Source organism: Pediculus humanus, genomic scaffold (assembly GCF_000006295.1).
Source record: "Pediculus humanus corporis 1103172108254 genomic scaffold, whole genome shotgun sequence".
Taxonomy (NCBI): domain Eukaryota; kingdom Metazoa; phylum Arthropoda; class Insecta; order Psocodea; family Pediculidae; genus Pediculus; species Pediculus humanus.
In genome coordinates, this window is record NW_002987823.1 from 40,043 (window position 1) to 55,078 (window position 15,036).

The following is a 15,036-nucleotide window of genomic DNA, read 5'->3' on the forward strand; positions in this document are numbered from 1 at the left end:
ATTTATAAATTTTCTTTTTTTAACCACAAATTCAAATTTTTTTTATTTTTCTCAATAATATTACGTCACGTTTTTTGTTTGATTTAATATAAAAAAAAAAAAATTTTTAATCAAGTGACCCCAACGAATCCAAGAAAACGTCATCATCATAAACGTGATTCGAATTTTAGTAAAAATCGAATAACCGTAAAAATAATTTTTTTTTTGCGCGCGACTACAACTAATTAAAAATTTTATTTATTTATTTTCTATCTCTCTTTCTCTTTCCCCCCCTCCATTCGATCAAAAACATTCAAACATTTAATTAAATATAAAAAAAATCGATAACAATAATAATAATTTTTGTTGTATTCATTTTCAGAAATGGCAACTCTATTATCGAGTTAATTGCTTTTATAAAGGCGTGGTGTGTGAGTGTGTGTGTGTGTTCTTTGTTACCTGTTATTTATTTATTTATTTATTGTTGTTTCTGTTTATGACGTTTAGTGGTGACATTTTATGTTTTTAGAAAATATTTTGAGAGTTTTTTGTTTTACGCCTTTTTTTGTTTTCCCCCTCTCCCTACTCCCCTTTTTAACCCCCTTTTTTTCTCCTTCCTTTCATCCCACTGGGATTTTCTTTAATAAGTAAAAAAATAAATAAATAAATAAATTGAAAATCAATTTTATCGTTTCGTTACCCCCCTCTCGCGTGCGTGTGTTTGTTGTACAAATAATAAAACATTTTCTTTTTACCCCGTTAAATCCGCTCCTCCCCGTTCAAAAAAAAAAAAAGAAAAAAAATCGAAAAATAAATGGCGCGATTATTAATTAATTATTAATTAATTACGAATCGTATAAAAATAATTATCGACACAAATTGGGAGGGGTCGATTCGTTCCCCTCCTCCTCCTCCTCCTCTCCTCCTGCCCCTCCCCCCGAAAACGTAATCGTTTTTTTATTATGATTTATTTATTAATTATAAGTTTTTTTTTTTTTTGATTAATCGATTTTCACGATGACGCTCGCGCGAATCCATGATGATGATGTAAGTTAAAACCGGAAGTTTAGTTTATTGTTTTCACCAATTATTTCGTCTGCTGTTGTTGGTGAAAGCATTATCATTATTATTATTTGAAAAATTATTTAATTAACCAATCAATTTTTTTTTTTTTGAAAAATAATAAAAAAAATTATTACACTCGTTTCTTTTGAAAGTGCAAAGGGATATAATTAAGTTTTTTTCTTAGTGTCGTCTGATTTAACTGAACAATTTTAATTATCGAATCATTCGTAATTAAATTTTCTTCTGCTTTATAAAAATTTTTCTTTACTTTCTTTACTTTCTTTCTCTTTCTTTTTATTTATTTAAGGAAAAAAAAGTAAAAAAAAGAAAGATGAAGACAGTCGTCGTCGTCGTTTTAAAAAAAAAAGAAAATTAACTCGCTGTTGTCTCAAACAATAATTCAAAAAAGAAAAAAAAAGAAATAAATTAAGAGAAAATTTCCAACAGAGATGAAATGCAGCAGCAGCAGGAGCAGCATCTCTCCTCTCCTTCTTCCCTCCCCTTCCTTCCCCTCCCTCCCCTCGAGATTTTTTTAAAACGCATTTAAAAAAAAATGTTAAAAGTTGTAATAAAAACAAAAAAACAAACTCGATGGAAAAAAATAAATAATAATAATAATAATAATAATAATAATAATAATAATAATAATAATTTTTATTAATTAATTAAACGGTTCGTCGCGATTAATAATAATAATAATAATAATCATTTGTAAAAAAAGTTTTTTTTTTTTAATAATAATTTGAAACATGGAAAAGCGAGAAGAAAATTTAACAGACTAATTATTCTATTGTTATTAACCGAGTAAAATAATTATCACGGTAATAATTCATATAGGTAAATCTTTCTAGCAGACGACGATTAATAATAATTGTTTAAACTTATAATAAAAAGTTTTTGTTGAAAAAATAAACAAATGAAAGGATGCGAATTGAATGAATGAATGAATGAATGGATGGATGGATTGAAAGTTTTTTGTTTTGATTGTTATTTATAAATGAATTTGTATAAAATTAAATGACAAAACTTTCGATTTGTTTATTATTTTTTAAAAAGCGAATTGTTTACGTTTGTTTGTTTGTTTGTTTGTTTCAGAGGATGAAGTAAATATAACATTTTACGAACCGGAATTAGGTTATAACGGAAACCTAACAGCAATGGTTACATCCGATCATTTTAATTTAACGTTGCAACACCTGATTTATAACAAAGTGATAACGTCGTTTAGTTCGACAACCGCAACAACAACCACAACTTCATCATCATTATCATCATCATCAACAACCACTCTATCGTCGTTTTTATCATCGATCAAATCGAAAACTTCATCCGCCGTAATAACATTAAGACCCCCGGTTAAATTTCCAGTTTTACCACATTATCATCACGGTCCTAGATGGGGTCCATATTTCGAAGAAGAAACGGATAAGCAAAATGTTACCGTGAGAGTTGGTACCACTGTACAACTAGATTGTAAAATAGGAATGCTACAAGATAAAATGGTGAGTTTATTCTTTTTAAATTTATTCTTCCGCCATCTTTTTTTTTTTTTTATTCCCCCCATATGTATCGATTCGAGTTAATACAATCGAAAAATACGGTTTTCGATATTCATTTCGAAATTTTAATATTAAATACTTTCGAAAAGTTTTAAAAGGTGCGTAAATAAATAAATAAAAAAAAAACTTTTATGTAAAAAAAAAAAGTTATAAAGAACTTAAAATAAATTATGAAAAAAATGTTTTGCGCAAATAATAAACGATGTGCTATGAAACATTTTAATGGCTCACAAAAAAAAAAAAAATGGCGGAACACTTTTTAAATTTATATAAATTCCCACGAAACGATTTTATCATTATCATTATTTTCTGAAATTTAAACGTTATATATATTTATTTAATACTTACTCGCACGCACACTCGAACGAACTGCATAATAATAATAATACTTACGGTAATAAAAAAAAATTTTTTTTTCTTGTTTGAATTTTCAAGGTGATTTAAATAATAATAATTATTAAATTTATTATTTTTTTTATTAAAATGATAATGATAATTGATAGTAGAATAATTAACAATGTCGCCCTTACTATTAATCGGTTCTCACTTTAAAAAATAAAACGCCTGTGGGAGAAAGAGAAAAAAAATTATTATTACGTAATAAATAAAATTTTTTTTTTTGGAAAATTGTTTGACTTACTCGTCGGTGGGATTTTCACGGTTAACGGTTCGTTAATTGATATCTCGAACGGTTTTAAAGCACCGAACACTTCGGTGAACGTGTATTTCCACGATGGATCCAATCCTAATCTTTTTAGTGGAATCGATACGTAATATGGAGCACCATCGATTCTTTTACTTAAAACGGCCAATGCCCAAACGTTTGTTTTCGGTGCAATCGGATCTAAGGGTTTTGTCCAAACTTCTATTTGTTTATACTTGAAAAACAAAAACAAATAATTAAAAATTTTTTGGAAAATTATCCGTATAATTAAATTTTTTTTAAAAAAAAACTTGCTCTGTATTTTCTCTTTCCGGATATTCCCAATTCGTGTTGATTTATTTCAATTGCATCTTTATTTAATAATATTTCTTTAAATTCCGGTCTTATGTTTCTTAAATCGTTTGACATTATCAATGGCGCTGATAATATTGACCATATCGCCATTTGTGCTTTTGCTTGTGAATAACTTAAACCGTAATTACCGATGATTAACTGAAATTAAAATTTTCATTAACTTTTGATTTCATAAAAAAAAAATTTCACGTTTGTTACCATGTCCGGATCGTTCCAGTGTCCCGGTCCTGAATATTTTCCAATAAGTTCTTGTCTATCACCGAAATAATTAATTATGCTAACAACACTGTTCCAACTATCTTCTATATCGTCGTAATTTCTCCAAAGATTACAATGTTTCGATATTAGAGTAAAATTCGGCTGGAAAATTTGCGTTTTATTAAAAAAAAAAAAATTCGAAACGTTTATCACGTCGATAAGTATTTAAATTTACCGCCATTCCTACGAGTTCTTGATAAAATGGCCAACTGCACGAATATACCATCGGTCTTCGCGTATTTAAAAGACTTTTTCCAAATTCTATGTAACCCTCGTCCATGTCGAAAGGTTCGGAATAACAACCGTCCAATTTAACGTAATCCACATCCCATGATTTAAATAATTCTGCATCTTTTTCCAAATGTCCTATAATTCCAGGATATCCGCCGCATGTTTTCGTACCGTAATCTTCGTATATGCCAAATTTTAAACCTTTCGAATGAATCTGAAAAGTAGGAGGAAAAACATATTTTTATTTTCCCATCCATGTTTAAAAGGCAAAACGTTAATTTAAAATAATTAAAATAGGAAAAATAAAATGAAAAGAAAACAAAAAATGGGGAGAAACGAGGAAGGAGAGTGGGGAGAAGGGAAAAAAATTAAAATTTAAAAGCACAACAAACAAACCATTAGACGTTAAAGAAAGGAAAGGAAATAGGGCACAATAGCAGCAACAGCAACAAAAAGGATAATGTCGAAAAGGGGGAAAAAAATTTTGTTTTTACATAATCAGAAAGATTTTTCATTCCGCTTGGAAAACGTTGTCTATCTTCTTTTAATTTTCCATCGGAGCCTCTTTCTCTTTCTAACCAACAATCGTCGATAATTAAATATTCGTAACCGGCATTCAAATACCCATCCGATGACATTCTATCCGCCATTTCTCTCAATAATTTTTCGCTGCAAAAAAATAATAATAAAAGATCAATTTCACGGGGGGTTAGTGGGGGTAACGGCATGCTGGGGGAAAGGGTTAAAGACGAAAAAAAAAAAAAAACTCGCACGATAAACAATTTTAATTTATTAAAAAAAAGAAAAAAAAATGAAAAATTTTCTTGCTTAACTTTGAATTTTACAACGTTGAATAATTTTACACCGTAGTAATTAAAAGAAATAATTATTTTTCGATAAAAAAAAAAAATTTTCCCAAAGGTCAAAAGGTTAAATATTTTCCTTTTTTTTACTCCTTTTTTTAAAAAAAAAAATTTAAATTTAAAAAGAGGAAAATAAAAATTTTTTTTTTTTTTAGATAAAAGTTTCTTTCAATCATTCAAATTCATTAACCTTAATTTTTTTATTTCTTAATTCGCTCCTGCTCAATTTCTTCCTCCCCCTCTCCCCGTTTAATTCACTCGTAATTTAATTCTAGTAATAAAAAATTAATTTGATCATCTATTTTAAAGTTTTTTTCTCCCCATTAATTATAAGGATAAGAATTAAAAACGTTTTTAACTAACGTTTGTTTTTGTTTTTCTTCTTCTTCCCCCCGCATTCCCCCCCGATTCTCCCCCCGTTCCTTATCATTTATTTCTCTTTTACCTCTTTTCCCCCTTTGGAAAAAAAAAATGTTTTAAATGAAAATGATACTACCTTAAACAATCATCCGGAAACAATGTGCAATTTGTTAAGCATCTAAATCTTTCCCAAGACATCCAACCCATTGGTGGCGTTTTTGCAAGTCCATTATCTAATTCCACGCTAAAACCGATAACCGTTAATATAACTAAAACTTGATATAAAAATTTCATATCGTCGTCGTGGTTGTAGTTGTCGTTGTTGTCGTCGTCGACTGTTAAACGCAAACTAAACTCAACAAACCTTCTTTTTTACTATTTATTTATTTAATAATTTTTTTTTTCGTCTTCTTCTTCAACACTTTAAATAAACTTGAGCTATAAATTATTATCCTGGGGGGGAGAAGTGGAAGAAAGAGAGGGAGGGAGGATAGGGGAAACGAGGGAGGGGGGAAAAAAACGAAACAACCGACCCAACATATCGATAATCGGTAAATTTATCATTCATACAAACGATTATTTCACGCGCGCGTTTGTTCGGTAAAAAAAAAAATTTTTTTTTTTTTTTTATTGAATTTATATGTCATACGGGATATTTAAATCGTACGGGGGAAAATAAATTTTGTCCTTTTTTTTTTCGGGGAGGGAGGGACGGGAGGAACGGAAGGAAAGGGAGGCGTAAGGGAGGCGTAAGGGAAAACGGGAAAGGAAATGGGAAATTTTAAAATTCGTCGTGGGTTCGTGCGTGAGAGATTTGCGTTTATTTACGCAATTTTTGTCTTTTTTTTTTAAATTTACGTTTTGTTGTGCGACTCGGGACACGCACGCACTCACGCACCCACGCACGCACGCACTTAAATTCCGTTGCGAAAATTTTATTTATTCGAAACAGAAACAAATTTTTTTTATAAATGAAAGGAAATAAAAATCAATATGTCTGACTGACTGTTTAAAAAAAATTTTTTTTTTTTGGAAGGGGGGATAAAAGAAGCAGAAGAAAAATGAAGAGGACCTTACAAAAAAAAATCGTAAACCGAAATTTCCTTCCTCCCTCCTTCCCCTCTCCGCTCCCTCCAAAAAAAAAAAAATCCCTTTATGCTCTTTTCTGACGTCGTGACGTCATTTAAAAAAAGAAAAGAAATTTTATTTTTATTTTTATTATTATTATTTTTTTTATATATATACAATTTTATTAATAAATTTTTGTACTTGGCGTGCGTGTGTGCGTGAGAAAGAGTGTGTAATAACAACGCCATTTTGTTTTTTTTAGTTTTTGAAAAATTAAAAATATATTTATAATAAAAAAAAAAAAAAAAATTTTTTCGTGTATAAATACAATTATTACGTTTTGAAATGTTAACACATGTAATAACAAACTGCATTGTTAAAAGAAAAAGAGATAGAGAGATAGAGAAAGAGAAAGAGGAAGAGAGAAAGAGAAATTTCCAGAATCTTTTTTTTATTCTGGTTTCGAATAAGATGTAATTTAAAACTTTTCGAAACGTTTGCAATAAAAAAATTTTTTTTTTTTTTTTTTACGAATTACTTAACGAATCACTGTAGAGAAGAAATACATTTTGATAAAAAAAAAACGAACAAACAAACAAACAAACAAGCAAGGAATACTTGTTTGTTAGTTTGTTTTTTTTTTTTTTTTCATAAAAACTCGAACTTATCAATAGTTTTAAATTTTTCACACGGTTTTTTACGACTGATAACAACAGCTTTGTAAACTTTGACACCTGAAATAAGAAAAAAATAATAATGATAATGATAAAAACGACAGGAAATAAATAAATAATTTTTTTTTTAATCGTTTGTTTTGTTTGTTTGTTTGTTTGTATCATCCCAACATATTTTACACCGGTCGTTACTGTTAGGTATTTAATTTAAACAAAAAAAAAAAACCGTTAAAAAATTTTGTTGAAAAAAATGCACGAATACGTAAAACGAGTTTTTTTTTTAATAAAAATTATTATTATTATTATTATTATTATCATCATCATCATTATTATTATTTTGTATTAGATTTTCGATAAAATTTCAAGTTTAAAACGTTATTATTAATATCGTTGTAATTATCGTTAAACGTAAAAAAAAAGAAACATGGCGGCAACGTTTTTTTTTTTTTTTTAGCACAATGAATATAGTTAAAAATTTCGTCTCGAAATATAATGAAAAGAAAATGTCAGATAAATATACCCCCCGAGGTCAAAGGTCAATTATTTTTTAAAATAAGAATGAAGTAAAAGATTTTTAAAGAATAATAATAATGAAAGTTCGGAGGCTGACGCAAAAAAAAAAAAAAAAAAAAAATTATTTTTAGCTGAATATTAATATATAATTTATGTTAAACGCGTTGTTTGTTGTTGTTGTTGTTGTTGTTGTTGCACCTTAAAAAAATAATAAAAAATTTGTTTGACGTATAAATAAGGTTAAAAAGTTATTTAAAAATGAATTGGAAGAAAATGATGACGATGATGATGATTGATTAAAAAAAAAAGAAAATTTTTTTGTGGTTGTCGTTGCTGTTATTGTTGCGGTTGTTTTTTTTAAAAATTCACTTTAAGAAAAAAAATTTAAAAAAATCCTTTGTGGGTTTTTCTCGCCTCCCCCCTACACTCCTGTCGTTTTTTTCCCCCTCCCTTTTTTTGAAATGCATTTTTGATACTCAACAACACCGAAACTGTTACCGCAACTAAGCTATGGGTGTGGTATTCCTACTTCTGCTTCTGCTCCTGTTGTTTATCCTTCTTTTAGTTTTTCATGTTCTCGTCAGTTACAAATTTTATCGCTTGGGAAGGGGAAGGGGGAGGTGGGAAAATGGGGGTTTCATTAAAATTTATATTTCGGTCAAAATATCAAAACGTAAAATGTAATTATCAATCTTTATTCTTGTTCATTTCAACTGACACTTTTGTTTTTTTTTTGTCGGGTCTTTAGAAATTTTTTTGGTAATTAACAACAATCCTTTTTAGCGATATCGATTTTATCCCTTTGTCTGATAAATGCTTCTTTCATTTCCGCCCCCTTCCCTCTCCCCCTCCCTCCCCGCCGAACGGCTAAGTACGATTTAATTTTCCAACAGTTTTCTGTTGCTGTTGTTTTTATTGTTTCCCAAAATAAAAAAAAACTTACAATCATTTATTCTTTAATATCCGAATTTTTCTGTTGAAGATTTTTTAAATTTTACAAAAAAAAAAAAAAACGTTTAATAGAATTCTAAAGACACGACAATAATAATAATAAAACAACAAAAAAGTTTTCTTAAAAAAGAAAAAAAAGAAAAAATTTTTTTATTTTCCTCAACAAATTAATGTTTTCTTCATTTAAATTTTTTTTTTTTTTTTTTTTTTGTAACGATGATAAAGATGATGATGATGATGATGATGATAATAATAATAAAAATTTACCCAAGGGTGGTATTCTCGTGACTAATTCACGTTTATTTGTAAATTCAATGACTTCATCCGGTTCCAAAACGTTTTCTATATCGTAACAACGAAATTTTCCTCTTAATTTTGTATATTTCAATGGGAAAACAACCGTTGACGGTTCTCCTTCGTCGTTTACATTTAAAAGAGCGATAATCCATGAAAATATATTGCATTCGACAGGAACAACAGCTTTTGTCCATACTTCGTATTTTTTCTTTTTGTCCTGAAACGCGAAAATAAAATATCATCATCATCATCATTATTATTATTCGTAACTACGCGTACTAGGAAATGATAAAAAAATACGTACGATAAATATTCTTCTTCCCTGTATTCCAAGGGGATCTTGATTAATACTAATAAGGGCCGTATTAAGTAAAATGTTACGAAAATTAGGATGAGCGTTTCTCAAGTCGTGAGACATAATTAAAGGAGCCGAAAGTATCGACCATATAACCATTTGAACTTTTGCTTGTTCGTAACTCAAACCGAAATTACCAATTATTAACTGTATTTAAAAATATTATTATTATTATTATTATTATATTTAATATACCTTAAACAGGTTTATCGCGTTGTGATACAAAAAACGCGGTTGTTGTTGTTGTTTTTGAATTTTTTTTTTCGTTTACTTCATTCGCGATGTTTTAATAATTTTTTTTTTTTTTTTTTTTTAGGACGATTAACTGTTATTTTAAATAAATTAATGATTTTTTCAAACAATAAAATTTTCTCCTGCCACGTTCGTTTTTAAATTCGTTTAATGAATTTAAATTTTTTTTTTGGTCCGAACGCAAAAAAAATTAACTGCGTGTGTGTGTGAGAGAGAAAAAGAGAAAAAAGGTTTTTACGTAATTTATATAAAACATAATAATAATAATAATAAAAAGAAAAATTATTTCCGGGTGAGTTTAAAGTTTAATTTTGCGTTTTTTTTTTTTTAATTATGTTATCCGCGCACGCACACGCACTCACGCACCCACCCACCCATTCACATAATAATTTCAGTCACGAAAAATCAAGTGCGATCTCTATTTTTTTTTAAATTCAAAAGGTTTTTTTTTTTACCTTTTTTTCATTTCCAACCTCTCGTCTCTATTATCATTATTATTATTATCATTATTATTATTTTACCCGGAAATAACAAAAAACAAAAATATATATTCGCTTTGATGTGGAAATAAAAACCTAAAAGTAAATTTTTTTAAATAAATAAAGAAAGAAAAAAAGGATTATTTAAGTTTGACGTGGAAGAAGAATGCAAAAAAAAAAAAAAATTATACATCCGATTAGTAATGGAAATATCGAGGGAAAAAGTAAAAAAAAAAAAAAAAAAAAAATTTTTCACGGATCATTTCATGATTTATAATAATGATAATAATGAAATTCAATTACGTATTTTTTTTCCGTATTCCTGGAGAAAATTTTTTTTTACTGGAATTTTTTTATACGTTTACGTAACGGGAAAATTTTTTTTTTGTTCGATGATAATAAAAAAGAAAACGTTACGTAATGATTTTGTGATTGTTGAACTTACAGAATCTGGATCGTTCCAGTGTCCAGGTCCTCCAAAATTAGAAAAAATATCTTGAAATTCTCCAAAATAAGTAATAACATCTCTAACGCTGCTCCAAGAATCTTGTATATCTTTATAAACTCTCCAGGAATTACAAACTTTTGCTGCTAGGGTGTAATTCGGCTAATAAAATAATAATAATAAGTTAAATATATTTTTACCGGAAACGGAAATAGTTAAATAATAAAATGAATTAATTTACCGAAATTCCCATATAATTTTGATAAATCGGCCAACTGCATGCGTATACCATAGGCCTACCCATTTTCCACATCCAATAACCGAAATTGATAAAACCCAATTCCATGTCGAGGGGATCCGTAAAACATCCGTCAAGTTTAATAAAATCGACTCCCCATTCAACAAACGTTTTCGCATCTGTCGCCATGTTTATTTCTAACGTTCCCGGATAACCTTCGCATGTTTTCTTACCGTAATCCGCATATATGCCAAATTTTAATCCTTTCTCGTGAATCTGTTTAAACAAAACTAACAAAAACCTTATAAATATCTCCAGAATTTTTTTCTTATTTTTTTTTTTTCAACCGGAATATTAAAAAATTCGATATGAAAAAATTTTCTTTACGTAATCAGATAAATTTTTTAAACCGCTTGGAAATCTTTGCGCATCCGGTGTCAGACGATTGTTCTTGTCACGTCTTTTAGACATCCAACAATCGTCTATCAATATGTACTGATAACCCGCTGATAGATAACCGTCCTCCAACATTTTATCGGCCATGTCTCGAAACAACCATTCACTGTAATTATTATTATTATTATTAATAATTATAAAAGGAAAATTTTTTGTTTCTGGAACGATTTCACATTTTCATTAATAAACTAATTCAAAATGGCGTACGAGTGTTGTCGAATGAAAAAATAATAATAATAATATTAATGACAATGATAATTTTTCAAAAAGATTTTTCAATGTTTAAAAAGAATAAAAGAGTGAGAGAGAGAGAGAGAGAGAGATTTAATATAGACACACACACACACAGCAGAAGCAATAACAACAGCAACAACAGCAACAACAACAACAACAACAGCGAAATTTCGAGGTAATTTATGTTTTATTCTAATAAAGAAAATTTTCTGGAAAATAAATTTGGGTGTGGTTGAGGTTTTTCATTGCAAACGCCATTGCGAGTGTGAAAACAAAAAAATTACGCTTTTAAAAAAAATTTAATTTTTTTTTTTTCTTTTACATTTCATTTCGATCATTAACGTTAAAACGCGCGTACGTACGCACCCTCCCTCACGCGCTTCCCTACGCATGTTTTTTTTAATTAATTAAAAGAAATGCGAAAACAAACGAGAACAAACAAGAGGGAAAAAACGAATTCGAGGCTATTTTAAAAATCACATATAAAAATTTCAATTTAATAATTACGTGCGTGCGTGCGTGCGTGTACGCGTGCGTTTTTTCTCTTTATTTAAAGATTTTATTAATTTTTTTAAAAACCGGATGTACGGTATAAAACATTAAATAAATTTTATCCGTTTAAAAAAAAAAATCAATTAATTAAGTTAATTAATTTATAAATAAATAGAAAAAAAAACGCGCGTTTAAAAATTTATTATTATTATTATTATTATTAATGAAGAGAAGAAGAAGAAGAAGCAGAAGAAAAAAAAATAATAATAATAAATTTAAAAAAAAAAAAAAAAAAACGATTTTAGAGAAATTTCTTACTATATGGAAGTAACGGAATAGTGAACTTTGGTTTAAAACCAAATCCGTTTCCGTTTTACATTTTATGTTACTTTTTTTTTTCAAAGGAGGGAGGAAGAGAGAGAACGGGGGGAGGAGGAAGTAGGGAGAGGAAGGAAGTGGGGGAAAAGAAGGTACGACGTAGTGTAAATTTACCTAAAACAAAAAAAAAAAGAGAAATTCTTTTATTTCGTTTACGCTTTGAGAACATTCAAACGGATATCCGGTTTTTCCCTTTTTCGGTCATTAAAATAAATAATAATTTTATTTTTTTGGGGGGGAGGGAGGAGAAGAAAAAAAGGGAAAGTTTGTTCATTTATATTTTATTACCAAATCCCTTCCCTGCCCTCTCCCCTCTTCCCATTCGTTTTTGTCATCTCTTTTCCTTCTTCTTCCACGTCGTTTTTAAATTAATTTTTTTTTTCTAATACTCCGCGAGGGGATCTTAAATTTTTTCGTTTCGAAATCGATTTAAAATTTTTAAAAAATTGGGGGGGGGGGCGGGAGTGATAAGAAATTTTCGTTATCATCAATTTCGTGATAAGATGTTTGTATGTAAATAATAATGATAATAAAATAAAATTTAAAATAAAATACAAAACCTGATACATTCTTTCGGAAAATTTTTACAATCCGTGTTGCAACGAAATCTATTCCATGCCGACCAACCCATCGGCGGTGTTAATGCCAAATTATTGTTCAGACATCCGGAAAATGTAGTCAAATAATAATTAATTGCAAATAATGTTAAACGAAAATTAAATATTTTCATTTGAATTATATATAAATAATAATAATAATAATAATAATAATATTTGACGTTATGAAAACATTAAATCGAACCTTAAAAAAAAAAAATAGAAAAATAAATAAGTTGAACGTGGTTTTAAAATTTGGAAAATTGTTTCCATAATTTCCTACCTGTCATCATGGCGATAATATTTATTTTATCGAATGAAATTATCACTCGATAAAATAATAATAATAATAATTCAACGGAGCGGGAAGGGGAAAGTATTGCAAAAGGGGAAAGAAAATAAAAAAATAAAAAAAAATTTAAAACAATGTAAATAAATAATTATACTCGAAGTAATTCGTTACTATTACACTACTATTGATATTTACATTAAAAATCAAAATGGCGACGGATTTTTGTTTTTTTTTCTCTAAACAAATTTGATTTATTTGAATTTGGAATTATGGAACGAAGAAGAAAATTAAATGCGTAAAAATTACGCATAAATCACATGCCATTCTATCTTTCTCTCGCACGCACGCATATATGCATGTATTGCATTTATTAATTAATTAAAAATCTTGAAGTTTTATTAATGATTTATTAATTAATTAATTTTTTGTTGTTTCCTCCACCTCCCTCCACACACACACACGCCTCCCCGTGAAAAAATTTTCTTCTCTTTCTCCCCTTAAAAAAAAAAAAAACAAAATGGGAGGAGGGGAAGTTTCGTATCGTTTTATTTTATAAAAGCTATTAAATTTTTTGTTGTAGCGAAAAAAAAAATCCGATTTTTTTTTTTCGGTCGGGGGGAAAAGGGGGGGTTGGGGTCGGTTTACCTGGTTCGGATGATTCCGTTTACCGAAATGAATTATAACATTTGGAGTTTTAATAAATAAAAAAAAAAAAAAAAGAAGGAATTTCGTTGTTGTAGTGAAATATTTTCGTTGGATTCGAATTACTAAAAAAAAAAATGGGAAGGGAGGAGGTAGGGGGAGAAAGAGAGTAAAAAAATTGGCGTTTGTTTTTTTTTTTTTACCGAGGGGGCGAGGAGAAAGAGAGGGGGCAAGTTAAAAGAGAGAACATTAAAATATACGTTTTATTTCGCGTCGTCTTTATTGATTGTAATTTAATTTTTTTTAATTACGTTTTTTTTTTTTTGAACAAGGAAGAGGGGAAGACGGAGATCGTGTTAATATTAAATTTTTTTTTGTGGCAACCCTCCCCCCCCACTTCCCGAAAAAATAAAAATTAGCATGCTGTCGTCGACAAAAAATTTATTAAAAAAAAAAAAAATTTCGTGTGTGTGTGTGTGTTATTTAAACGTGTGGTGGATTCATTTATTTAAAAATAAAAAACAATTTTTTTTTGGGGAGGCGGTGTGTGTGTGCGGGAAGAGTGGGGGGATTCACACGTAATGTTTATTTTTAATCGAAAAAAAAAAAACAAAAATTTTATTATATATATTTTGTTTTTGAAACTTTTATTTTTTGCAACCTTTTTTTTACACCTCCCCTCCCCACTTTTCATTTTTCAACACCACCTGTCGCCTCATAAACTTTGTCAAATTTTTTTTTTTTTTTTTTTTGCACGAAAAGAAACTATTTATTATTGAGAGAGAAAGAAAGATAGAGAGAGAAAGAAAAGGATAAAATCTTTTACTTTTCAACACTTTTAAATAAAGAAATAATTTCTGTTGAGGAAAAAAAAAAAATACATAAACCTTTTTTCGAAACCCCCCCTCCTCCCCGCCGACGGTAATAAATTTTTTTTTTTTTTTTTATTAATAATAAAAATTTTCATTTGAAAACGATCGGATTCGTTTTTTTTTCCTGTGCGCGTATTTAAAAATGCATAAAAAAAGGGAAAAGAGGGTAAAAAAGTACAAAAAAAAGACAAAAAAGGGTAAAAAGGGCAAAAAAAGGGTAAAAATCGGTTGTAAGTATAAAAATAATAAACATAAAAACCGAAAAAAAAAAAAACGACTGGCAAATGCCAAAAAGCTTTTTACCTACAGCAACAACAACAACAACAGCAACGGGAAAAAAAAAAGAAAACAAAAGAAAGAAAAAAAAAAAAAACAAAAAAAAATATTTACTTTACTAGAAATTTCTAGATTTTTTTCCACGAACCGAAAAATTTTCACATTGATAATAATAATAATAATAATAATAATA

General features: G+C 28.5%; 3 protein-coding genes across 3 annotated transcripts; 1 reads left to right on the forward strand and 2 right to left on the reverse strand.

The window, feature by feature from the left end:
• Positions 1-2,201: 2,201 nt before the first annotated feature.
• Positions 2,202-2,698, forward strand: Phum_PHUM476690 (uncharacterized protein; the record flags this gene model as incomplete). Its single annotated transcript, XM_002430350.1, has 2 exons — positions 2,202-2,546; positions 2,693-2,698. 2 exons carry the CDS (start codon positions 2,202-2,204, stop codon positions 2,696-2,698), a joined length of 351 nt encoding a protein of 116 aa, XP_002430395.1.
• A 437-nt stretch (positions 2,699-3,135) lies between these two features.
• Positions 3,136-5,627, reverse strand: Phum_PHUM476700 (alpha-N-acetylgalactosaminidase, putative; the record flags this gene model as incomplete). The annotated part of the gene is made up of 7 exons (XM_002430351.1): positions 3,136-3,167; positions 3,244-3,468; positions 3,558-3,759; positions 3,820-3,981; positions 4,055-4,324; positions 4,605-4,779; positions 5,470-5,627. 7 exons carry the CDS (start codon positions 5,625-5,627, stop codon positions 3,136-3,138), a joined length of 1,224 nt encoding a protein of 407 aa, XP_002430396.1.
• Positions 5,628-8,615: 2,988 nt separating this feature from the next.
• Positions 8,616-12,895, reverse strand: Phum_PHUM476710 (alpha-N-acetylgalactosaminidase, putative; the record flags this gene model as incomplete). Its single annotated transcript, XM_002430352.1, has 7 exons — positions 8,616-8,659; positions 8,807-9,053; positions 9,141-9,338; positions 10,368-10,529; positions 10,609-10,881; positions 10,993-11,167; positions 12,726-12,895. 7 exons carry the CDS (start codon positions 12,893-12,895, stop codon positions 8,616-8,618), a joined length of 1,269 nt encoding a protein of 422 aa, XP_002430397.1.
• Positions 12,896-15,036: the final 2,141 nt, after the last annotated feature.